The 27463-nt window shown below is 41.8% G+C and overlaps 1 protein-coding gene across 4 annotated transcripts in view; it reads left to right on the top strand.

The window, feature by feature from the left end:
• Dnah7 (dynein, axonemal, heavy chain 7) overlaps positions 1-27463 on the top strand; it is a 305667-nt gene that overhangs the window by 12030 nt on the left and 266174 nt on the right. For all 4 annotated transcript variants that reach the window (XM_039084571.2, XM_039084570.2, NM_001419550.1 and 1 more), the window contains 8 exons: positions 1394-1456; positions 2399-2504; positions 3798-3945; positions 9161-9248; positions 10872-11052; positions 13720-13795; positions 17446-17571; positions 20692-20811. In XM_039084571.2, coding sequence (XP_038940499.1) covers positions 1394-1456; positions 2399-2504; positions 3798-3945; positions 9161-9248; positions 10872-11052; positions 13720-13795; positions 17446-17571; positions 20692-20811 — 908 coding nt within the window. The remainder of the gene's footprint in view (positions 1-1393; positions 1457-2398; positions 2505-3797; positions 3946-9160; positions 9249-10871; positions 11053-13719; positions 13796-17445; positions 17572-20691; positions 20812-27463) is intronic.

Here is a 27463-nt window from a genome sequence, read left to right as displayed (position 1 = left end):
TAACCTTCTCTGTGGAGAACCAATTTGTTTCAAGGTTTGGCTGCCATCAGGTTTTCTTTTGAAAATTTCCTGGACTATTCTGGTTAGAAATGCATCACATTTTATATGTGAAACAGAAAACAGGTCATTCCTTATCTGTATAAAAGACATGACAGTGTTACAACATGTTGCAGTAAATAAGAAAAAAGGCACGGGTCTCGACTGGTTTCCATGTGTACCAGCCGAGCGGTCTGCAAGTCACTCATTCTGGTTTCTTGGAGGGTTGCCACCATGCCAGGCATACACATCCCAATTTCATGGTAGGCCTGGTGCATCCCACCCACACACTCTCTTGAACTCAATAAGTCATCACATGAAAGAACACACCACACAATAACCTCTGATCCAATTGATAAGATATAATTTGCCCATCTAGATGGCACAAAATCCTGTATACACCCATCCCTTAAGAATAGTCATAACAACCTGTTTCTATGTGCAGAGAAGAATCTTAACATCTGCTGCCATGTTCTCCCAGCTCCTCTTTCCCTACTCCAGTCCCCGCTCTCCTGCTTCTCCCTCTCCTTCTAAAACCTCTGTTCCCAACTCCCTTCCTTCTCATCCAATGACAGGCCTCATTTTATCTTGTCTGCCTTCACCTGCATAATGGCATCAACCTACAACAACAGTATTTGTCTCAAAAATTTTAATATTAAATTATATTAAATATTAATTAAATAATTAAATGTTCTACTTTATATTAACTTTGTGGAATATGCCAAATATGATGTAGTCAATATAAAATATACTGTAATCAATTTGAAGAATTACACAGTGAGATAATTTACATCTTCTGTCTTGAATTTTCTTCAAAATCTAGCCCATATTTTATTTGTAGATACGTTTTAGTTCAGAGCAGCCATATTTCAAGTGATTCTTAGCCTCAGAGGACTAAAGAGGCTACTTGGGCAGAATAGGGGTAGAGAACAGGCTAGACAATGGAGCAAGCACTCGCTATAGGTCTGAAGGAGAGTGATCAAGAAACACACCTGCAGGATTCACGATTTCCACAAAGCTTAGCCTCGGATCTCAGTGGAGATGGTGTGGCTGAGGCGTGATAGATATGGAGGAGGCATTTGTTGCAGTGGTGTCACCTGCTAGGATGCTGAACTCCTGAAAGGAAATCTCTGTCTCTCCGGCACGTGGCACTTGGTGACACTTGGAGAAAGCCACCATGGAATGCTAGTGGAATGTGCTAGAGGATGCGCATCGGGCCAGCCACACACAGGTGGAGAGGGCACGCCCCACCAGGTGCCCATTGCTGGCTGTCACACCAAGAGAGTATGAGAAAAACCACTGGACAATATAAAATTGTGTTGATGTTTTTTTTTCTTTTTTCATGTATTTTATGCAGGACAAACCATCCAGTAAAGAAAAGGCCAAGACGCCGACAAGAGCTTTACCACAGTTAACTTTGGTAATTTATCTATATAATTTCTAAAATGTTGCCATTTGTAGGCTTAGATTTTTTTAAAATCTACTTTTAATATGAGTTCTCAAATGCTTCGACCCCCACCCACCCCCTCCTTCTAGCCCACTGTCCAAAGGTAGGGGAGAAAAGACGGTAAATAGGACAAGGGGGTGTGGACCTGTTTAGAAGTAGTTCTTTGGGGCGTTCCATCTCCACTTGTCAGGATACCAGCAGTCCAGTTCAGAAGTGTCAGGATAGCAAACTCTTTACTGAGGATGCAGGGGATGGGACACTAAGTCCCAGCAGGATAGGCAGAGGAATCCCAGCCTTGTAGTGCAAGTGGGGCAACTACGAACCACAGGAATGCGATGCCCATTTCAGAAAGCTCTGAGTTTTTTTTTTTCTTTTTTCTTTTTTCTTTCTTTCTTTTTTTTTTTTTTTTTGGAGCTGGGGACTGAACCCAGGGCCTTGCGCTTCCTAGGCAAGCGCTCTACCACTGAGCTAAATCCCCAACCCCAGCTATGGGGTTTTTAAAGCTTTCATAAACAATTTCAATGAGATTTGTCTAGCTTCGATTAGATATTACACAATGTATGCAAGTATTGAAACACCGCGTGGTGCCCCATTGATATGTATTGATATGTAGAATGTCATGCTGTTATTCATCAGCTAAAAAACAAGTTGAAAGAAATCCTGTAGACAGTGGCTGACACTGGAATGAGCAGACAGTGTGGAAGAGACACTCCAGAATGCTAGACACTCAAGTGCCATCGGGGCTTTTGTGACTATTTCCTGACAATGTCCAGGCAAAGGAAAACCCGATGGTCGTCTATCTTTCCAGAGGTCCTGATGTGCTTGGGAAAATGTTTGAGCTGCCCATAGAAATACTCATGCATTAAATGAAGCATTTTCTGTATTAACTAACACTACTTAAATTTTCTATTTTAGACAGGGGTCAAGCCCCAGTGGCAGCAGACTGCTCCATCATTCCATTTAAATGTCAAACAGGAAAACCCGATAGAACCCTATAATGTTAAAAATGAGCAGTCATATGGTAAGAAACTTGTTTTTACTAAAAACATGGATAGTTAATAAAGCTATAAAATTATAAAAAAATCTAAGCAGTACACATCATATAGAAAAATTTCTTCTACACATTTACTACCATAAAGCAATTGTTTCCAGTTCCTAGTTAGTTAAGGCTATTGTCAAGGCTTTTTGTGAAAAAAGCATTTTTTATTCTAGTTTACTCTCTCATCATTTCACATGTGTAAACACATACACAGACACACACAGACACACACAGAAACACGCACACACATCCTCCTCCTCTTCTTCTCCCTCCTCTTCCTCTCCTTCTTCCTCCTCCCCCTCTCCCTCCTCCTCACATTCTCTTCCATTCTCTTTTCTTATCCCTTTTCCTCTCACAGGTCCCCAATCCCTTCCCCCTAGCAAGTCACTTCTGTATTTCCATGCATGAACATGGGAAAGGCAACTTGTGGCTACCACTGAGGCTACATCCCTTCTCTGCCTTAGAGAGCAACCCTTGACAGCCTGAGGTTCCTCAGGGAGGGATGGGACCTTATGAGGCCACCCCTCTTCACGAAGTTGATGGGCCTTCTGTGCTAACCCCACCCCCTTTTCTTTTACGAATGTCCTAAGTTGTGGATATTATTTCCAAATTAGTCATCTAAAAATAATTTTATGCTAGGGCCCAATAACTCAGTCAGTAGACATGAGGACTATGGTTCTGAGTTTCCTCTCCACATCCAGAGAAGAAGCCAGCTGTGGCTGTATGCCTTACAGACCCAGTGCTGAGATGAGATGAGACAGGAGGATTCTGGAGGCTGGCTAGCTAGCCATCCAGCCTGACCCATGAGCTCCAGGTGACAAAGATCAGCTTCTGCACACGTGTGCACACAGAGAAGCATATCTACATCTTTAAAAATTCTAATGTACAAGCACTTATTAGATTGCTTACATTTAACATTCACATGCTTTTGAAACTAGGGATCTTTTCAATTTTTCTTGAACAGTGTAACTTTGTTTTTATCATAGTCTAAATTTTAATCCCTTTAAGAGACTCTAATACAAATATAATTGAAAATATTTATTATATTAAAAACACCACACAATTCAACAATATTCTTAAAATAATTAGAAGATTCTCTCCTGGTGACTAAAGTAGGCATTTAATAATATTTTTGTAGTAAAACAATACGCATTAGGATTTTTTGAGCCGAGAGTATGGAACATTTTTCTAGACGGCGCTGCAGTGCCTTATTCTAAGGATTTACATGCCTTAGCTTACCTTCTACATTAACAACTGTTGCTTTTTAAATTTAAGCTGAATACATGGAGCACTTTGGAAAAAAAGGCAAATTACTGGACCAAATTGATGATACCCGTTCTGCACCATCAACTTCCAGATCAAAGGTCAAATCTCCACATAAGGAGAGAGAGAATTTCAGAAGCACCCTCGTCAACGTCATTATGTGAGTGCTGCAAGCTAGCCAGCATGTTAGCCCAGTAAATCCCTGGCAAGTAACAACTGAAGATATAATCACCCTGTACATTTCCAGGGGGCGCCTCCAAGACGTTGCAGTGAGGCTGGTGTAGGAATAGGAATGGAGAATGGTTTGGGTCCACCCCGGTTAAGTATGTCCCACTTCTAAGCAGCATCATTTGTGAAGGTGCCTGTGCTAGAATTCAATGTCAACCAAGTGAGCAAAGACTATCTGGGAGTTCTAGTTGTCATCATGGTGGCTGGTAGAGGATGTGGTTGCCTCCCATGTTGTCCGTCCAGGTGGTATGATGACTTTTGTGATGTTGAGGGTCTCCTCGTGTGGAACAGGACTTAGGGTAGAAGAGTAAGCAGGTGAACATGCCTGGCCTTCTTGAGCCTCAGTTTCAGATTACATGCAGAGGGGTAGAGGCCTTGATGATCCCCTTTGCCCTGATTCCACACAGCTTTGGGTAGGTTGTTTGGTGCCCTCTCTTGCTTCATTCTGACTCTCAGGGTGCTAACAACTACTGTGGAACACATAGGATTTCATGACCCGTTGTGGTAAGTACCTCAGCCGAATAACCCTATGAAAAAATGGGGTTCAGAGCTAAACAAAGAATTCTCAGCTGAGGAATATCAAATGGCTGAGAAACACTTAAAGAAATGTTTAACATCCTTAGTCATCAGGGAAATGCAAATCAAAACAACCCTGAGATTCCACCTCACACCAGTCAGAATGGCTAAGATAAAAAACTCGTGTGACAGCAGATGCTGGCAAGGATGTGGAGAAAGAGGAACACTCCTCCATTGTTGGTGGGCTTGCAAGCTGGTACAACCACTCTGGAAATCAGCCTGGTGGTTCCTCAGAAAATTGGACATAGTATTACCTGAGGGTCCAGCTATACCACTCCTGGGCATATACCCAAAAGATGCTCTAACATACATCAAAAACACATAGTCCACTATGTCCATAGCAGCCTTATTTATAATAGCCAGAAGCTGGAAAGAACCCAGATGTCCTTCAATGGAGGAATGGATACAGAAAATGTGGTACATCTACACAATGGAATATTACTCAGCTATCAAAAACAATGACTTTATGAAATTCGTAGGCAAATGGTTGGAACTGGAAAATATCATCCTGAGTGAGGTAACCCAGGCACAAAACAATGCATATATGTATGTACTCACTGATAAGTGGATATTAGGCCAAAAGCTTGGAATACCCAAGATACAATTTACAGATCACATGAAGCTCAAGAAGAAGGAAGACAAAAAGTGTGGATGCTTCAGTCCTTAGAAGGCAGAACAAAATACTCACAGGAGGAAATATGGAGATAAAATGTGGAGCAGAGACTGAAGGAAAGGCCATCCAGAAACTGCCCCACCTGAGGATCCCTCTTAAATACAGTCACCAAACCCAGACACTATTGAGAATGCCAAGAAGTGGGCTGGAGAGATGGCTCAGTGGTTAAGAGCACCCGACTGCTCTTCCAGAGGTCCTGAGTTCAATTCCCGGCAACCACATGGTGGCTCACAACCATCTGTAAAGAGATCTGATGCCTTCTGGTGTATCTGAGAATGCCAAGAAGTGCATGCTGACAGGAGCCGGATATAGCTGTAGTCTGAGAGGCTGTTCCAGAGCCTGACAAACACAGAGAAGGATGCTCGCAGCCAATCATTGGACTGAGAACAGGGTCCCCAGTGGAGGAGTTAGAGAAAGGACTGAAGAAGCTGAAGGGGTCTGCAACCCCATAAGAACCAGACACCGCAGAGCTCGGGACTAAGCCACCAACAAAAGAGTACACATGGAGTGACTGTTGGTTTTATCCCCATATGTAACAGAGGATGGCCTTTTTGGGCCTCAATGGGAGGAGGACCCTTGGTTCTGTGAAGGCTTGATGCCTCAGTGTAGGAGAATGCCTAGGCAAGGAAGAGCGACTGAGTGTGTGGGTGGGTTGTGGAGCACCCTCATAGAAGCAGGGGGAGGAGGGATGGGATAGGGGGTTGCAGGAGGGGAAACCAGAAAAGGGGATAACATTTGAAATGTAAATAAAGAACATATCTGATAAAAGAAAAAAGAATGCAGTTAATAATTATTCTCTTCTAGTACAGTGGCAGCAGTAGGCTCTCCTCTAAGATCCATGACCTCACTATCCCTGGGTAGTTGAGGAGTTTTCCATTACCAGACATGATTTTCCTATTGTTGAGCTCTGTAAATCCATTTAGGCATCTGTATGTCACCACCAGCATGCAAGTGCCACTATTTCACCTTTAGGGACATCTTGACATGCTGGTTAGTGTTGTGGTTCAAAGGCATCACAACTGGGCAGGGGTACTGATTCCTTCCCTCCCTCGACAGTTTCTGATTCTATGAAAGCTGGCCCTTAGGGAGGAGGCTTTCAGGTTAGTTCCAGCTGCAATCTTCTGAGTCCTGTGTCTGACATGGTGTTTTCAGCATTAGGGACTTTCCTTTCCCTCTGAGAGGCAACCGAGGACAGCATCCATAGTCTATGTTGCTTTGGAGTCTCTGGGACTCCCATGAGCGACAACTTGAAAGGTTTCTCCTGTCTGGTACTGGTGTTTTTGTTGGATACTCTATGGCTCTTTTGGGGAGCATTTTCAGCCCAAGTGGCATTACTTTAAGATATATAGGTAATTTTAGACAAATATAAAAGAATGATTGCTTAAGGCTCTTTCAAATACTCCTAGTGTTGTTTACTCCTTCATCCCCTTTGTGCTGACCTGCTTTCTTCCTCCCCAGTTAAAAGTTCCTCCCATTTTCCACCTCTCCCTTTATCACACTTGTATCCTGCTATTTCCCTCTCTAGGGCTTCTTCTCCCAATGGTCCTTTTTTACTCAACCTGGTTTCTCCAGGTTACACATTCATAGCTGAAGATCTGGCTCTGGGCACCTCAGATGTTGGAGGACAGTGGTTTGTCTTTCTGGGTCTGGGTTACTTCAGTCAATATAACGGTGATCATCAAAGCTTGGATGGAGTTTAGGTAGACATGGGTTCACGAAAGGACGCAATATTGATCTAGTCGTATTTTATATTTTTTCTGGTGTCATGTTTGGAACAGTTTTGCCTTTGGGGTATGTTTCGCTCCCACACAGCTGTCTAATTTTCTGTGTAATTAGCTATCAAGATAACCTCATTTTCTGCTGCCTTTGGTACCAGTTGACTTTTGGGTGAGGGCCTTTTTGGAGGTGCGAGATCAGTTGCTTATCGTCCTGTCATAGGTGGACAGCATTTTAAACTGCCTGCTTTCAGTGACCCATTTCCTCAGTGACTGGCTTTTCTTCCTGTCTCCTCATAATCATGGGTTAAAGTAACTTCGCTCCTGCCTTCACACTTGAAAAAGAAGGGATTGCTACTGCTATTTTGAACCAAAAGTGTCTTATAAACAGGACAATATCAATATAGTTACTTTTCACTTCTGAGAAATTTTTTTTTTTGGTATACAATAGAGTTTATTTATGGGGCATGGGAAGGGAAGTTGAGAAGGGAGTAAAGAGAGAGAGAGAAAGAGAGAGAGAGAGAGAGAGAGAGAGAGAGAGAGAGAGAGAAGAGGCAGAGAGTTATCCTATTTTTCTTTAACTAAAAAACGTATCTCCTACTAGGATTGTTTTTGTTCTGAGTGGAATGCCATTCTTCTGGAAAGAGCATGGCTGCTAAGACTTATACAACGACGCACAGATCCCTCTTTCCACTTGATTAGCTGTGTGACCGAAGCGGGGATCTTTCTTTCTTCTCTTTGACATTTAATTTCTTTTGTGAAGTGGGGATACTTATGACTTTCAACAGTACATGTGAGGCTTAGAAATAATACTTGCAAAACCATTAAGGGCTTGATTGGTGACAAATGGCTCTTCTAGTTTCTGGAGGGCAGAATGTAGCCCTAGAATCATGGGCCTGTAGAGCTGAAAGGATGTTTGACACCCACTCAGAGAGTCAAGAGTGACTTCTACAAGCCCAATGGCCTTCTTTCCTTCCCACCTTAGTGACTGCGCTCTTCTAGGCATTGTTCACACAAAGGATGAAAGGCCGACACCCATGATGTAGGAAGGCTGGCAGGATGAGGTTTCTGCATTAAAACCAACCACAAGTGCCACTTACTGAAGTCATGCATTTCTAGTGGCGCAATGTGAGCCCAGACTTGATGATCTGAAAACACAGTATTATTTTATTAGTTCCTTTCTGGGCAAGCAATGGCATAATGAGATTACATTTGAGGTTAGAATAATCAATGCTTGTCGTCTTACCTTCTTAATGTTTTTTGAGGATCCCCCACTACTTTTGTATTCATAGACTGCTGTTTGGTAAAGATTTATTGATTACCTATCATCTATTAAATTAAATGGGTTTTTCTTACATACTTTCAAACCACAATATTCACTGAATGTTGGATTCTTGGAATTAGAAAAGACAAGTTAAAAGATATATCCTGGGTGCCTACTTTAGCATGGTTTCATAGAAACACACTCAATAAATCATCAGCATCTGCTACTCAGTAAGGGGACAGGTGTCTCTTATTCAGTGCCACTGACTTACATCAACAGATGACACTGGGCTCTGGACCACAATGCAAAGTTAGAGCTGGCCCAGCACAACCTATTTGTGCTGGAGCTGTAAACTATTCCTTTCTGCACAGTGGAGCCCCAGAAAAAGTCAGTGTGGGTCGTGTCTGGCATAGCTTTTGAACCGAATTCCACTCATCACAGGAGTTTTATGGACATATACTTAGAAAAGGCAAAGGAACAAATGAGTTTCTATGTTGCTTGGTGTCAATGTATATGTCCCTAGAGATCTGAGACAAGGTCTTCAGAGAATGTCACCGTGTTTTCTGCAAAACAGCACTTGAACTTTCTATCATTTTATTTTAATCAGAAAAATAAACAACATATTTTAGGGATAATGCAAGAATATTTCTTGCAAGTTCAAAGGAGAGAGAAGTCAGTTTTGTAGTAGCAAAAGCAAATGAGCAAAGGCCACTGCCGGGGATGCTTCCCAGGAAGCAGGTCTTGGAGAGCACTTCTAATTGTCCCCACACACGTGGAGAGAACGGGCACCAAGAACTATGTTCAGCCATTCATTGTTCGGGTGACTTAGCAGAGAACGGTCCTCATGTCTTACATCCATGTTTTGTGTTTGAGCTGTTTTTGCATATTTCTAACTCAACCTTGTTTATCACTGTCTTAGGCAGCAAGATTCGAGTTTAGAGCCCGATGTCACTGATGAGAGCGGCATTCCAAAAGCGACCACTTCTGCAATAGAGAAAGACATCTTGGTAACAACTCACTTCTGTCAAGAGAACTGTAACTAGAGGGTAGACCCCAGAATACTGCATGTCCTTGAGATTATTCTGTCCTTCCTTTGTATCTTTGTGTATGCAGGAATGAACAGAGAGCTGTGTCAGATTGTTCTATTATATTAATTATGAAAGCATTTTCTTTCTTGCCATCTAAGATCAGAGTTAAGCAATTCCAAAATCTGCCTGATCCCATCTTAAAGCTGTCTCAATCATATATATTTTTATCCAGTGTTATTCTTTTAGGACCATTTTTCTGAGTTATGATAATGTATATTTAAAAAAGCACATTCACTTATTTTAGAAGCAATACTCCAGGTACTTCAAATGCACAAACATTTTTTTAAATGTAAGCATTAAAAATTATAATATTGTGGGTTAGAGAGATGGTTTAGAGGTTAAGAGATCTGACTTTTAGAGGACCCGGTGTAATCTCAAGCACTCACATGGCAGTTTATAGCCATCTGGAACTCCAGGGAGTCCAACACACTTTTCCAGATTCTGTGGACAACATGCATGCATGCAGTGAACAGACATACATGCAGACAAAACACCTATACACATACAGAAAATAAAAGCATTGTGAATTTGAAAATATTTTGAAGTTTAATTTTCGCCCTGAGTGCTGTGTAAATAATTATGAAGAATGGAGAATTATCAGATTTTAAATCAAGTATGAGCATGTATAATATTTATAGCATAGTAAAGGATAGAAATGGGGCTGTCTTAATCAGTGTTCTACTTCTGTGAAGAGACACCAGGATGAAGGCAACTCTTATAAAGGAAGGCATTTAATTGGGGGGCTGGCTAACCGTTTCAGACATTTAGTCCATTACCATCATGGCAGGGAAAAAGGCAGCACGCCAGCAGGCATGATGCTAGAGAAGTAGCTGAGAGCTGCATACATCCTGATATGTAAGCAGGCAGGCAGGCAGGCAGAGAGGGGATGGAAGGTAGAGAGGGGCAGAGAGAGACAGAGAGAGACAGAGAGACAGAGACAGAGAGATAGAGAGGGTCTGGCATGGCTTTTGAAACCTCAAAGCTCACTTCTAGTGGCACACCCGCTCCAGCAAGGCCTCATCTCTTCATTAATCCTTCCAAACAGTTCACCAACTGGGGACTAAACGCTCACACATGTATGAGCCTATGCCATTCCCACTCAAACCAGCACAATTCAGTTCTGTTGCATGCTTCTAGAGTTAGTGTAAAAAAGATAAAAAAAAAAAAGCCACTGACTTGAATGCAGCTTTTAAGATTGACCTCTGATTATCAAAACTGAAAGAGCAGACCTAATAATACGTTCCAAAATTTTACCAACACCAACTTGCAATTCAGCATGCACTCTATTCCGTATCTCATCTATTTGATGATGTAACTTAGATGCTCGTGGTATAGTTGTGAACTAAGAAAGAAATGCTTTTGCTTCCAGGAAATAGCATTTTAAAAAATTAAGTGGTCTCAAACAATGCTTATGTGAATTTCACAAAAGCGCTTTGTATCATTTATAAATACTTTGCTCTCCTCAGACTTGCACTTCCCCTGTGGTTTTGCGTTCTGACCCCACACCTCCTTACTGCACCTCCGCCTTCCCATTTACCACAGAGATATTACTATTACATCCATCATGGAATCGATACTGATAACGTGGCCCCGATGGAGGACTCCTGGCTGGAGCACGTGTTGCAGTTGGTTCCACAGCATCTGAAAGTCCTGACTAACAGCATCACGGTCTTGTCGGATGAGATGAGAGAGGATTACCTTCTTAGTGTGAAGAAGTCCATAGGTAAAATGCACTGCTTTCTAGTTTGAATGTGTGTTGCCTTAAAGGCAAGCTCTGAGTTGAACGTTAACACCTGATTTTGTCACGTTCCCTTGGTTATGCTTATTTTGCTCTTTCTCACCTCATTGCTGCATTACTTAAAACCTCAGCCGACTTTAATTAATTAGGTATAAATTATTTTTTAAATCAACTTTGCTGATTTTAAAGATATTGTCCCTCATTAAAGGACAACACCAAGGAAAGTAATAACACATTATCTTTAGCCCCTCATAATATTTATTGCGCTTCAGTCAAGAGAAAGCATTAGGCATCTAAGTGGGAAGCCCTCTTTTCCTTCAAGATTGTCCTTTGTTTACAAGTTTCTTGGTATAGGTGGGAGACACAAGATGTGCCCATATGTGTGCTTTTGTCTGTGTGTTTGTGCATATGTATGTGTGTATGGTGCATGCATGTGTGTGAGCATGTGCACACAGTGTGTGTGTGTGTGTGTGTGTGTGTGTGTGTGTGTAGGTGAATAATTACCAAAACTCTTAAGCATTACCAACTATCATTAACATTACTCATAAGAAATTCAAATATGGTTGGTGACATTTTTGCTACAGACCAAAAGGTGGCCAACTATGGCTCAGAAGACATTCCTGCCCACTGTCTAGTCTGTAATTGAGGTTTCAATAGCACACAGGTATTCTAATATATATTTAAACTTTGCTTCTTTTTTTAAAAATTTTTTTGTTTGTATATGAGTACAGCTCTTTTCAGACACACCAGAAGAGGGCATCAGACCCCATTACAAATAGTCACAAGCCACCATGTGGTTGCTGGGGTTTGAACTCGGGACCTCTGGAAGAGCAGTCAGTGCTCTTAACTGCTCAGCCATCTCTCCAGCCCCTCTATTATATTTTTTTTGTGTATGGCTGCTTTTGAGTTATAACATCCGAGCAGAGGAGCTGAACAGAGACCTTGTTACTCCCAAGGCAGAATTAGTTACTATACGGCCTTTGTGTAAGAGATTTGTTGAACCATGGTATGGACTTAACAGGTTGATCTCTAAGTGTGAGTAGGTAATGAGAATATTTATTTATTTATTTATTTATTTATTTATTTATTTACATCCCAAACACTGCTTCCCCCCCACCAGGTCCTTCCTCCTCAGATTTCCTCCTCCATCCCCTCCCCTTCTCCTGTGAGAGGGTGCCCCCTGGCATATCTCTGTCTATGCCAGATTAGGCACATTAACTTCCACTGAGGCCTACAAGGCAGCTATGGAGACCGAGACCAGGTACACATCCACTACATATGTGATAAGGCCTCATTCCAAACACATGTGTGCTTTTTGGTTGGTGACTCAGTCTCTGAGAACTCCCAAGGGTCCAGGTTAATTGATTCTGTTGGCCTTCCTGTTGGGTTCCCTTCCCCCTAAGGGCCTTCAATCATTTTCCCCAACTCATGACTTCTGCAGGTGTATGTGCAGACCAGAAGGAAGAATAATTTTTTTAAATAGTGATGATTTCTGGCCCAATCTAGACTAAAGTCCCTGAAGCCAAAACCTTAGAATATGTACTTTTAAGAACTGTTTTCCAGTTGTTTGTGATAATAGAACATACACAATGTGCTCCCCTAAAGGCTGTAGAATCAGAGTGTATTGAGTGAGTTAGCCTTCCAGAGAACAGATATCTAAAGTCTGAAAGAGAACACCAAGTGCAGATAGGAGGAGATACCAAAGGAAGAGAAGGCCACCATGACTCAGGGTTATACTTTAGAATCTTCTGAACTGTCTCTGCAGTTGTGGCATGGGAGATGGGGATGAAACAGGGTGTCACTAAGTATCTAAGGAGTATTCAAGGCTTGCCTTAACTTACTAGCTTAGGGTGGTTTTGAACTTTTGATCCTCTGGCCTCTGCCTACCTAGTTGTTGGAATCTAAGTGTATAGGATTCCCAGCCCCTGAATGGAGTCCTGAAGCTTGAGAAATGTCTACTAGCTAATATGTTTCATCCAGGCAATGGCATAAGCAACAACAGATGGGTTTCAAAGGCTGTTCTAGATCTGTGAGCTACTGTGATGGCCAAAGTCTAAGGTGCACTTGGGAAAAGGGACAGTGTCTGAGAAGGGCTTGAATGCTTCTCTTTAAAGCATTGAAGGTAAAAGGACAGTCTGAGGAATTTTAAGCAGCGGGTAGGAGCACATTTTTGCATTGTAGAAAGGGCATCTTGAAAGACAGGAAGGAAAATGGAGCCAATTGTGATTGAAGACACAGTAGACAGGAGCAGAGGGAGCTTGCTGTGCTGATTTTATAATGTCTGTGTGATACTCTTACACAATTTCAGATGCAACACAGTAATGTGTGCTTTTCCAATGAAAGAAAGTCTCGTCTTTTCGCTGACTACAATTCAACAAGAGTGCTTTTGATGGAATAACTATAAAGGAAAATGTAATATTAAAGTCAGTTATCATTCCCAAATGAAGCAATAGGAACACATTGTTAAGAAAGAGAACACAGACACAGACTTGATATTTTTTCTCACAAAATTTTCCTCATAAATGCACAAATTTCTCTTTATTGCAAAACTAACACAGTTTAAGTGATTAATTTTAATAGAATTATTTTTCTCAGAAATGTGCTGTAATTAATCTAAGGTTATTTATCCAAACTTTTCAATTTTTTTCTTAGTTGATTTTGTTTTAAAAGATCCCAGAGAAAAAGAGGATGATACCAAGATAACTGAACTCCCTCCACACCGCGCTGAGTAAGTGAGCATATTTCCTAATAACATTCACTCTGTGTGACCGACAATGTATAACTACTGCCAAATGTAAAAGAGTTCCCCTCCTGTTTGTATTTTCTCATATATGCATATAGATTTCTCGTATATGTGTTTTGATTTATATATGTTTTATATTATATATAGTTATCCATTATCACCATGGTAGGAAGCATGGCAGTGTCCAGGTAGGTATGGTGCAGGGGGAGCTGAGAGTTCTACATCTTCACCCAAAGCAAGTTAGGAGCAGGCTGTTTTCCAGGCAGCTACGGGGAGGGTCTCAAAGCCCACGCCCACAATGACACACTTATTCCAACAAGGCCATTCCTCCTAATAGTGCCATTCCCTGGGCCAAGCATGCTTAAACAACCACACTCATCACTGGCCTTACTTTTCCCATCTTTTTAGGTGAGCCTGCCTTCCTAGAGGAAATACCACTTTTTTGTGCAGTATTTCTTTGACTTAGTGATTGTCCAATTGTGGCTCAGTCTGAACACTTGGTAAACCCAGTCACCCATAGTATGTTGATGTCAGATTAAGGACATAAAAGCATTTCTCCTTGGTGTCATTTAATCAAGAGGGAGCCCAGATCTGAATTCTCTATTACAGTCTTCCTGTTTTCTTTTGTTCTGTCTTTCTGCTATGAGTGTGAACCGGTACCTGTCTGAATATTGTCTTATGATTCTGAGTGTCCCTGTCTCTTTTTCTCTCTGTATGTCCCTTTGAGCTTGTCCCTAAGAAAGGGTTTCCTGAATGTTGTCTTGTGAATCTCTCTGCTCTCCCTCCTTCAGCTCCTCTTTCCCCCTCTCTCTTTCCCACCCTCCCTCCCTTCCTCCCTCCTTCCCTCCCATTCTCTCTCTCTCTCTTGCTCTCTCTCTCTCTCTCTCTCTCTCTCTCTCTCTCTCTCTCTCCCCTCATTTGTGTGTGTCTCAAATAAAGGGCCTTTCCCCTCTTTTTTATTAAACAAGACAGAAGAAACCATCTCATGGGGAAAGAATGAGGGTATTTACAGGAATCTTTGTAAGTCCCCCTTTTCTCCTATTTGTATTAAATTGTTATCATAGTGCATATACAAACATGGACATTGCTCCTGTGAAGAGTATATAATTTAAGATTACAGTTATGCATTAATTTAGATTGTAAAAGTGAATTACATAAGAAATCTAAGGCAAGTAAGGTTGGTTGTTCTCTTAAAGGCAGATTAAACAAAGAGATTAAGCACACAGTAGGATAGCAGTCTTAAATTTAAGGTGCATTATTATTTCTGACTGTGAGGTCCGGCAAATGTTCCATTCTCTTTGAATGTCAGGTTTTTGTTTTGTTTTGTTGTTGTGTCTTAATCAAAATGTGTTGTCACACAACCGAATCAACCCATTTATGTTGTTGTAGCTTAGCATACTCAACCAGAGAAGTGGCCACTTCAGTGTACCTTACAGCCACTACAGAGCCCTGCCAAGGCCACTACAGTATTCTCCCTATTGAATAGGAGGCTCTAAACTCACTTAGGAACCAGTTGAACAACACAAACTGCCCCACGATTCTAGTATTTCTGGTCTCCAACCAGGACATGACCAAGGATAGTTTTTGTTTGTTAGTTTAAGGCCGAAGACTACAATAACATCTAGTCATTAAACTGCCTGTCTCATTTCTATCTCCTGTCCTCATTTTCTTCCCAGTACAGAGGTAATACTAAGTGCCAGTTAGGGAATGGGGGAGACAACTGTGTCTGGTTTCTCTTTGTTATATGGGGTCATCATGTGTGGCATTTGGGCCCAATGGGCCTATCTAGGAGACTTGGGAATTATATCAGTGGTTATATTTATGCAAAAACCAGGTATAGGGAAGAGAGGAAGTCTTGACTGCCTAAATCATGTGTTTAAGTAAAATTGATGGTAAATTATGGCCATAAAATGGATATATTTAAATATGCAAATGCTTGAAAATACTATAAGTCAAAAGTGCATTTGATATACCTGACCATGGAGTACCACAGCTCAGTGATATCATGTGCTGTAGGGTCCGTTCATGGGTACCCTGCTAGTTGCTCAACTGTGCACTGCCCGGTGTCTTCAAAGCCAGCTCAGAATAAAATCACAATCCAGATGTATTGCCTTTCCAGTATCACACAGCCAGAAACCTCAGAAGTCCAAATATGGTACAGAGGATATGCCACAGAGAATATTTACATATCTGAAAGATGTAAATATATTTGAAAATATGTTTTCGAATAAGAATGATTGTGTGTGTGTGTGTGTGACTGTGCACACACAGGTGTGTGATTTGTAAATGATCTTTACACATTGACAGGCAAAATGGTCAAGGGGATTTCCATAGGCAAAGTAGACAATATCCTTATCATTCTGAAAAATAAAACAATTATTAAATGTTGTGTATCCTGTCGTTAAGAACCTTCATACATAAAAGCTAGCTGGCTATTGTTTGTATTTGACATTTTAAGTTACCTATGGACTCAATGGGATCAAGTATCTAGTAATGGGAATTAGTTATCATATGTTTTAAAGATTTAAATATGATTTTAAGTTATCACAGTGAAATTGTACTAACATGCAACACACACACACACACACACACACACACACACACACACACACACACATGAATAATTTGTACCAGTTGGTTTTAACTATCGATTTGACAATCTAGAATCCCCAGGATGAGAGTGCTAGTAAGGAATTATCTATATTAGGTTGAGCATGTCTGTGGAGGATTGTCTTGGTTGTTGATAAATATAAGAATTCTTAGCCCATTGTTGGTTTCCTAGATTGGGCCTTGAACTATATATATAATTTCTTTGCTCTTGACAACATATATGATACAATACCTGTTCTGAGCTCCTGCCTCTATGACCTTCCTTCTACAATGGGCTACAATCTAGGATTGTAAACTGAAAACTTCTCTTTCCTTTACATCGCCTTTTGTCAGAGTAACATATCACAGCAACTGAAGTGAAGCCAGAGACTTCATATAGAAAAGCTAGCCCGCTGTTGTTTTTATTTGACTGTTGTTCATTATTTTCAGATTCAATAGGATTACCTATTCACAGATAAGAATACTTTGTATGTTAAAAATTTAAAGCAAAGTTCATGATTATTGTCAAGATTAGGTTGTGCCAACCACAGAGTACATATTGTAGGATAGAATTACGTATTTTGTAACTTCTACTACCTCTTTTCATTTGTTTATTTACTCATCCTGATCACAGCTCCTGTCTCTTCCCAGTCCCCCCTCCCCCAGACCCTGGGACATCAAGTCACTGCAGGGCTATGCACATCCTCTCCCACTGGGGCCACACAAGACAGCCCAGTTAAGGGACAGGATCCACAGGCAGGCAACACATTCAGGGACAGCCCCTGCTCCAATTGTTGGGGGACCCACATGAAGACCAAGCTGCACATCTGCTACATATGTATAGGGGCATATTTTGTAATTTCCATGAGATGATATTAGAACAAAATGATTATTACTTTCTATATATATATACATATATATAATAAAAAATATTTTTGTGGCGCTTAGAACCAAACACAGGACCTTGTGTGAGCTAGGCAAATGCTCAAGCCAATGCCCTTTTTGAGTTTTAGGGAAGATAACTCAGTTTTTCTTTTTGTTTTCAGAATGGAAGTCTTGCCAAAGCCGTGGAGGAGGTCTTTCCTATCTGCATGTAGTTATATTAGGGACCACTTGAACGCTATGAACCCCACTATGCTGGCTGTGCTGGATCTGTGGCACAGCACTTTTAAGTGAGTATTTTTGGGCTTTTTGAAACTAAAAACAATTTTATTTAATGTTTATGAGTGTTTTGTCTACATGTTAAGTGTGTACTATGTGCCAGGTGCCTGGGGAGGTCGGGAGAAGGTGTTGGATTTCCCCAGGCCTGGAGATATGGTTAGCTGTAAGCCTGAGGTGTTGGTTCTGGAAGATGACCTGGGTTTGTCGAATTAACCACCGAACCATCATCTATGCCTTCTCACTAAAATTTTTTTTAAATGTCATTTTTAGTCCTATCTGATTTATTTCTTTTATTCTTTTAATTGTAAATTAAAATTAATTACGAATGCAAATACTAAAGCATGATTTTGGTAATTGATATGTAACATATAGAATAATAAGTGAACACTGTCTTTTACATGTGACTCACTGTATTTGTCTTCTCTGTCTAGTCACCATATGTGCTTTCAGGATACTCTCAGCTCAGGGACTCAATGTCTTCACCTTGTTTTAAGTGACCCAGAACATTAGCGGCTGCAGTGCTCAGAGCAGTTTATAAACCTGATAAACATTGCCCAAATTAATAGACTGCACTGAAGTCCCCTGACGGCTGGTGGGGAGCACGGCCTGCCTCCCAGGTGTCATCTATGGGGCAGAGCATCTGTGGGCAGGAAGGGCTTAGCAGAGGTGCATATAAAGGTTTCTTGGGTCCCTGGAACAAAACGGTTTGCTCCTTCAGCAGAAGAGGACCTGCCATGCCGCATGGGAACTCTAGCTTCATGTGCTTTCTCTCACATGCCCGTTACAAGTCTCGCAGAGGCACTGCAGCAGTAAGCGGACATGGGCGCATGCTTTAAAATCAGCTGAAGTAGAGAAAGAACTGGAAGAGCTTGAAGGGGCTCGAGACCCCATATGTACAACAATGCCAAGCAACCAGAGCTTCCAGGGACTAAGCCACTACCTAAAGACTATACATGGACTGACCCTGGACTCTGACCTCATAGGTAGCAATGAATATCCTAGTAAGAGCACCAGTGGAAGGGGAAGCCCTGGGTCCTGCTAAGACTGAACCCCCAGTGAACTAGACTGTTGGGGGGAGGGCGGCAATGTGGGGAGGATGGGGAGGGAACACCCATAAGGAAGAGGAGGGGGAGGGATTAGGGGGATGTTTGCCCGGAAACCGGGAAAGGGAATAACACTCGAAATGTATATAAGAAATACTCAAGTTAATAAAAAAAAATTAGCTGAAGTAATGCAAATTTAGATTTCTTAAAGGCAATCTTTCTTAAGACACCCTAAAACCTGGAGCGTCCCCACACCTACGATAAATATGATGCCACCCTTTGTCTCTCCTCCTGACAAGCCAAACCAGTGACACACTGAACGGTTTCCATGCAGTGGACATTTTCTACATTGTTCTGTAGTCATTTAACCACATGCTACGGAAGCCCCTGTGGCGGTTTGAATGTGCTTGGCCTAAGGAGTGGCACTGTCAGGAGGTGTGGCTTTGCTGGAGAAAGTGCATTACTGTGGGGGTGGGCTTTGAGGCTCCACCCAGTGCAGAACAGCCAGTCTTCTAGAAGCCTTCAGATCAAGATGTAGAACTCTTAGTTCCTCCCACACCACGCCTGCCTGGACACTTTATTGCTCCTGCCTTGATGATAATGGACTAAAACTCTAAACCTGTAAGCCAGCCCCAATTAAATGTTGTTCTTTTTTTTTTAAGATTTATTTTATTTATATGAGTACACTGTCGCTGTCTTCGAACACACCAGAAGAGGGTATCAGATCCCATTACAGATGGTTGTGAGCCACCATGTGGTTGCTGGGAATTGAACTCAGGACCTCTGGAAGAGCAGTCAGCGCTCTTACCCACTGAGCCATCTCTCCAGCCCAAATGTTGTTCTTTGTAAGAGTTTTTGGTCCTGGCGTCTCTTCACAGCAGTGAAACCCAAACTAAGACACCCCCACACTTACATACATCCCACAGACACACGCTATACTTGGTGATTTGTTGTAACATCTTAAAGCGTGTTTAACAAACATTTTACATATGAATGAAGATATATTCCACCCCCATCCCCCCACCCCCCAAAGTATCTTACAAGCCTCCCAGTGTCTAATCTGGGCTTCAGTAAATCCTGTGCCTTTAGAAATTCACACGGGTAGGATTTGGGGCTTCTGGGGCTTCCTTGGCAGAGAGCTTCCCCTCTCCAGGCTCTCTGCTCCTTGGGGCTTCCTTTTGAAGAGATATTGTACTTGGAATTAGATGCTAGCTCTGAATGCTTCGAGTCTTATCGGCCTCCACCCCCACCCCCCACCCCCATCCCCCCACCCCCAGCCCCGCTTTTTTAACCGTTCTGGTTTCTGTGAAAGCCTAGTATAAATTCTCACCAAATTCTAGTGCTACAGTCTTGCCTTTTGCAGCGATCCTCCACAATGCCATATTCCTGTTGAATCTAAATATATATACTATTTTAAAATTTTAGTCATTGTTATGGTTTGGATCTGAAAGATCCCCTACAAGGCTCAAATGTTTCAACTCCAGGCTTGTTTCAGTTCCTCAGTATTCGGAGGTAAGGCTTTGGAGAGTGACTGCATGGAAAGGGCTCTGTCCTCAGTAGATGAACCAGTTTGAGTTCACCATCTGTAGTCCTACTGGGAAATGAAGGAAACTCAGGAACTAAGGAGGCAGGGCATAGCTGAAGACTGTGGATCCCGGAGGCATGCCCCCTGGGACTATCTTGTCCACAGGCCCTTCACTTTCAAAAGCTTTGTCTTTCTCCCCTTTCCCAGCTGCTGTGGCCTGACTCCTCCCAACGGCCTGGAGAAGAACACTTCTCTGTCATCTTCGTCCCTCCACAGGTCTTAAACAAGAGAGCCATGCAGCAGACCATGAACTGGAACTTTGGAAACCAAGAGCCCAAACAAACCTTTCTGCTCTCTGCTCTTGTTTTTCTCTGGCATTTTTGTCACAGCAACAGAAAGCTGACCACCACAGAAAATCTCATGCTCTTGACAATTCAATATAGAGTACAGATTTTGATGGAAAATCTAGGAATATGGTATTTTCTTGGAACAAACAAATTAAGAAAATCATAAACACCACAAAATCTTTATCTTAAATTGCTGTCTATTTTTATCTCTTGCAGGAAATTACGCCTAGTTGACATAGAAGAATTTCACAACCGTCAGGATGCATTAGAGCTGTCGGGATTTCAGAACATTGTCATTAAACACATGGAATCCGCCAAGGAGACTCTGCTTAAAACGTAACGTTTCAGTAGGGATGTTTAAGTTTAGAGATGTGATTGGCAAAAGGTTTCATTTTAACAACTTCCAGAAAATCCATCTCAACAGTTTTTAACACATTTCTGTCTCAGAGTTAAATTTGTCCTTAATTATCTTGGTGTGTAACACGTCCAGATGTTGTAGACAGCCACGAGTAGAAAGAAGCTGAAGTGCTCGTCCCTAAAGGTGGGCTGGGAAAGGTGTTGTAATTGCCTCTGCAGTGAGGGCTGTTGGACACCAGGCAGAAACGGTTGTGACCTAGTCACCACCAGGCTTGTGTGACATCTCCATGCCAGGCACAGGCTGTGGTCTCTCCTGGCTTTGGGTGAGGGACACAGGGCATTTAGAGGATGACCCAGGGGGGAATACATATGGCTTAGAAAGTTTATAACCTCAGGGCTATTAGATCTATTAAGATATAATTAAATGCCGGTTGCTGCCGCCGCGGAGAGGACTTAGGCAGTACCCCATGAGCAAACTTGAGCCTTGGAACCGCAGGTAGGACCAACTTTTCCCCTGCAAGAAACCTGCCTGGAGAACTCAGGACACACAGAGGCAAAATTCCTCTAGGACCGGGCACTTCCTGTGTTTACCGGAAGTCCCACACCCGCGGATCCCGGCCCGCAGCAGCTCTCTGCTCCCAAACCCCGTGGGAGAGAGACCTCACCGCCTGATCAGGTGGGCACTCCTGAGGCTGCAGAGCGGAGGAGACCACCAACACTGCCCACCCCTGCCCACATCCCTGGCCCAAGAGGCAACTGTATAAGGCCTCTGGGTTCCCGTAGGGGAGGGCCCAGGAGCGGCAGGATCCCTGCGCCTGAGACACCGCCAGAACCTGAAGGAAACAGACCAGATAAACAGTTCTCTGCACCCAAATCCCGTGGGAGGGAGAGCTAAACCTTCAGAGAGGCAGACACACCTGGGAAACCAGAAGAGACTGCACTCTGTGCACATCCAGACGCCAGAGGAAAAAGCCAAAGACCATCTGGAACCCTGGTGCACGGAGGCTCCCGGAAAGAGCGGCGCAGATCTTCCCGGTTGCTGCCGCCGCGGAGAGGACTTACGCAGTACCCCACGAGCAAACTTGAGCCTTGGAATCACAGGTAGGACCAACTTTTCCCCTGCAAGAAACCTGCCTGGTGAACTCAAGACACAGGCCCACAGGAACAGCTGAAGACCTGTAGAGAGGAAAAACTACACGCCCAAAAGCAGAACACTCGGTCCCCATAACTGGCTGAAAGAAAACAGGAAAACAGGTCTACAGCACTCCTGACACACAGGCTTATAGGACAGTCTAGCCACGGTCAGAAATAGCAGAACAAAGTAACACTAGAGATAATCTGATGGCGAGAGGCAAGCGCAGGAACCCAAGCAACAGAAACCAAGACTACATGGCATCATCGGAGCCCAATTCTCCCACCAAAGCAAACACGGAATATCCAAACACACCAGAAAAGCAAGATCTAGTTTCAAAATCATATTTGATCATGATGCTGGAGGACTTCAAGAAAGACATAAAGAACTCCCTTAGAGAACAATTAGATGCCTACAGAGAGGAATCGCAAAAATCCCTGAAAGAATTCCAGGAAAACACAATCAAACAGTTGAAGGAATTAAAAATGGAAATAGAAGCAATCAAGAAAGAACACATGGAAACAACCCTGGACATAGAAAATCAAAAGAAAAGACAAGGAGCTGTAGATACAAGCTTCACCAACAGAATTCAAGAGATGGAAGAGAGAATCTCGGGAGCAGAAGATTCCATAGAAATCATTGACTCAACTGTCAAAGATAATGTAAAGCAGAAAAAGCTACTGGTCCAAAACATACAGGAAATCCAGGACTCAATGAGAAGATCAAACCTAAGGATAATAGGTATAGAAGAGAGTGAAGACTCCCAGCTCAAAGGACCAGTAAATATCTTCAACAAAATCATAGAAGAAAACTTCCCTAACCTAAAAAAAGAGATACCCATAGGCATACAAGAAGCCTACAGAACTCCAAATAGATTGGACCAGAAAAGAAACACCTCCCGTCACATAATTGTCAAAACACCAAACGCACAAAATAAAGAAAGAATATTAAAAGCAGTAAGGGAAAAAGGTCAAGTAACATATAAAGGCAGACCTATCAGAATCACACCAGACTTTTCGCCAGAAACTATGAAGGCCAGAAGATCCTGGACAGATGTCATACAGACCCTAGGAGAACACAAATGCCAGCCCAGGTTACTGTATCCTGCAAAACTCTCAATTAACATTGATGGAGAAACCAAGATATTCCATGACAAAACCAAATTTACACAATATCTTTCTACAAATCCAGCACTACAAAGGATAATAAAGGGTAAAGCCCAACATAAGGAGGCAAGCTATACCCTAGAAGAAGCAAGAAACTAATCGTCTTGGCAACAAAACAAAGAGAATGAAAGCACACAAACATAACCTCACATTTAAATATGAATATAACAGGAAGCAATAATCACTATTCCTTAATATCTGTCAACATCAATGGCCTCAACTCCCCAATAAAAAGACATAGATTAACAAACTGGATACGCAATGAGGACCCTGCATTCTGCTGCCTACAGGAAACACACCTCAGAGACAAAGACAGACACTACCTCAGAGTGAAAGGCTGGAAAACAACTTTCCAAGCAAATGGTCAGAAGAAGCAAGCTGGAGTAGCCATTCTAATATCAAATAAAATCAATTTTCAATTAAAAGTCATCAAAAAAGATAAAGAAGGACACTTCATATTCATCAAAGGAAAAATCCACCAAGATGAACTCTCAATCCTCATCTTTGATTGGTTTATATACAAGTGTGCAATTTCTAGGCTTGAAAGTAAAATGATGCTATCTGGTGCTGGATAGAGGAGCCTTATTTTTTTTATTTTTTTATTTTTTTTTGGTTCTTTTTTTCGGAGCTGGGGACCGAACCCAGGGCCTTGCGCTTCCTAGGTAAGCGCTCTACCACTGAGCTAAATCCCCAGGCCCGAGGAGCCTTATTTTTTATTATGGCAGCTTGCTATTTTTGTAACATGGTGATTTGGTTGAACACAATAGAGTACAGTAGTAACTGATCTCCCCCTCTTCCTGGATGAGTGAGGAGATGATTAAATGTTGATGTCAGCATCCATGAGCATATTCAGATGAGCTTCTGCTTCTGTTGAAAAGGATGCTGTGTTTGATTGTGGTCCGAAGCTTTGAAGCACTACTTGGCATCTCCTTCCTTGGAGGTCTCACTGTTTAAACATAACAGATTTGATAGCTTGTTGGTAAGGTGAGGTCCAGCTTGTCTCCACTAGGTCATCTTCATGTGAATCCGGTGGTTATACGGTTTTGTTCTAGGGATATTTCATTTTTTTAATAACGGTTTTAGCTGACATTCATGGAGAGAATGAATCCTTAGAAGTGTGCCACTAGTGAAAGGAAATCCTGTCTAGAGTATGTTTCTTTACAAAGCTGTGTCACACCATCCTTTGGGCCCTCTGCTGGAAAAGTAGAATCAAGTCTCAAATAATGCCTTTTAAATTGTATCCTCTAGTATTATAGATGTAGGACAGTACTGTATCATACCTCTGTGGATGTAAAATAGCTTGTACCTGCTTTATGATACGTAGTAGTGACCGTGCTTTATCAGAGCTGTTTTTAATGATGTTGCTCAGAATGTTTTCTTTCCAGATGATGATTGAGAAGCTAATTTAAAAAAAAATGGTGCCAGGTACCACAAGAGTAACAGAACTGTGCTGTTTTCTCGGGTTTTGTTTTTTTACTTTTTTTTTTTTTTAATGGAGTGTGCTGGATGTCTCTACAGTTTTGTTCAGATGACTGCAGAACCTGGAAAAGCTGTTGCTGCTGTTGATGCATAACACACTGCTATTATTGGTCTTTTTATATAAATATAAATATATATATACAGATATATAATTTGAATTTTTTGAAACTTTACCTGTGCTGTCAACTTTCGAAAAAAGTATCCCCGTTTACTGTGTTGAGTTGGCACTGTACAGAAATTAACAGCCATATTGGTCTAGAAATGTTGAACTTAAGTTTTTTCCATTTGTACAGGGGTAACACACTGTATTAAATATGTAAGGTCTTATATACGTGGGTTTGATTACAAAAACTAATAAAGTATTCTCTAAATTAAAAAAAAAGATATAATTAAATACCTCCTTGGATTGGTCCTTCTAAATGGAATAGACACATATGATAATTAATTACATAGTGCCAGACAATTACATGTGGCCACATAGGAAAATTGTCTCTAGCTTGGTCATTCATTTATTAAAAATAGGACATTAAAATTAGGTTAGATTAAAATTGACAAAAGACACAAAAGTTTTGGCCATCCTCGTGATTTCTAAAAGTTAAGTAGAAATGTATGTTTATCATTTAAGATTAAGTATATTTTTTTACCTTTTTACTCTAATAAGTTAAAATAATATTACCCTTTAAAAGCTAATCTTTTTATTTTATGTTATATATAGCTGAGGGAAAATAAAAGTAGAGAGCAGATAAAGCAAGGAACTGTATAAAAGTGCAGAGCAAAAGATGGCATCTTCAGGACAGGACCCAGATGTATTACCTCAGCCTGTAGCTCTGGGGACAAACCCCACCTCAGACTTGAGTGAGACAGTGTCACAGAATAGAGCTCAAAACTTTATTAATTCCTTTTCTGATAAAAACGTAGAATGGTTATACACTCCTGGTGCATTCACACTGACTCTAAGCACCTTTTGGTGAGGTAGGGTGTGTTCATCATTTCTTTTTTTTTTTTTTTTATTAACTTGAGTATTTCTTATATACATTTCGAGTGTTATTCCCTTTCCCGGTTTCCGGGCAAACATCCCCCTCCCCCCTCCCCTTCCCTATGGGTGTTCCCCTCCCAACCCTCCCCCCATTGCCGCCCTCCCCCCATAGTCTAGTTCACTGGGGGTTCAGTCTTAGCAGGACCCAGGGCTTCCCCTTCCACTGGTGCTCTTACTAGGATATTCATTGCTACCTATGGGGTCAGAGTCCAGGGTCAGTCCATGTATAGTATTTAGGTAGTGGCTTAGTCCCTGGAAGCTCTGGTTGCTTGGCATTGTTGTACTTTTGGGGTCTCGAGCCCCTTCAAGCTCTTCCAGTTCTTTCTCTGATTCCTTCAACGGGGGTCCTATTCTCAAATCAGTGGTTTGCTGCTGGCATTCGCCTCTGTATTTGCTGTATTCTGGCTGTGTCTCTCAGGAGCGATCTACATCCGGCTCCTGTCGGTCTGCACTTCTTTGCTTCATCCATCTTGTCTAATTGGGTGGCTGTATATGTATAGGCCACATGTGGGGCAGGCTCTGAATGGGTGTTCCTTCAGTCTCTGTGTTAATCTTTGCCTCTCTCTTCCCTGCCAAGGGTATTCTTGTTCCCCTTTTAGAGAAGGAGTGAAACATTCACATTTTGATCATCCGTCTTGAGTTTCATTTGTTCTAGGCATCTAGGGTAATTCAAGCATTTGGGCTAATAGCCACTTATCAATGAGTGCATACCATGTATGTCTTTCTGTGATTGGGTTAGCTCACTCAGGATGATATTTTCCAGTTCCAACATTTGCCTAGGAATTTCATAAAGCCGTTGTTTTTGATAGCTGAGTAATATTCCATTGTGTAGATGTACCACATTTTCTGTATCCATTCCTCTGTTGAAGGGCATCTGGGTTCTTTCCAGTTTCTGGCTATTATAAATAAGGCTGCGATGAACATAGTGGAGCACATGTCTTTTTTATATGATGGGGCATCTTTTGGGTATATGCCCAAGAGAGGTATAGCTGGATCCTCAGGCAGTTCAATGTCCAATTTTCTGAGGAACCTCCAGACTGATTTCCAGAATGGTTGTACCAGTCTGCAATCCCACCAACAATGGAGGAGTGTTCCTCTTTCTCCACATCCTCGCCAGCATCTGCTGTCACCTGAGTTTTTGATCTTAGCCATTCTCACTGGTGTGAGGTGAAATCTCAGGGTTGTTTTGATTTGCATTTCCCTTATGACTAAAGATGTTGAACATTTCTTTAGGTGTTTCTCAGCCATTCGGCATTCCTCAGCTGTGAATTCTTTGTTTAGCTCTGAACCCCATTTTTTAATAGGGTTATTTGTCTCCCTGCGGTCTAACTTCTTGAGTTCTGTGTATATTTTGGATATAAGGCCTCTATCTGTTGTAGGATTGGTAAAGATCTTTTCCCAATCTGTTGGTTGCCGTTTTGTCCTAACCACAGTGTCCTTTGCCTTACAGAAGCTTTGCAGTTTTATGAGATCCCATTTGTCGATTCTTGATCTTAGAGCATAAGCCATTGGTGTTTTGTTCAGGAAATTTTTTCCAGTGCCCATGTGTTCCAGATGCTTCCCTAGTTTTTCTTCTATTAGTTTGAGTGTGTCTGGTTAGATGTGGAGGTCCTTGATCCACTTGGACTTAAGCTTTGTACAGGGTGATAAGCATGGATCGATCTGCATTCTTCTACATGTTGACCTCCAGTTGAACCAGCACCATTTGCTGAAAATGCTATCTTTTTTTCCATTGGATGGTTTTGGCTCCTTTGTCAAAAATCAAGTGAGCATAGGTGTGTGGGTTCATTTCTGGGTCTTCAATTCTATTCCATTGGT

Source organism: Rattus norvegicus, chromosome 9, assembly GCF_036323735.1.
Source record: "Rattus norvegicus strain BN/NHsdMcwi chromosome 9, GRCr8, whole genome shotgun sequence".
Lineage (NCBI taxonomy): Eukaryota > Metazoa > Chordata > Mammalia > Rodentia > Muridae > Rattus > Rattus norvegicus.
Note: the sequence above shows the minus strand (reverse complement) of the source record. Positions and strands in the feature narration are given on the sequence as shown.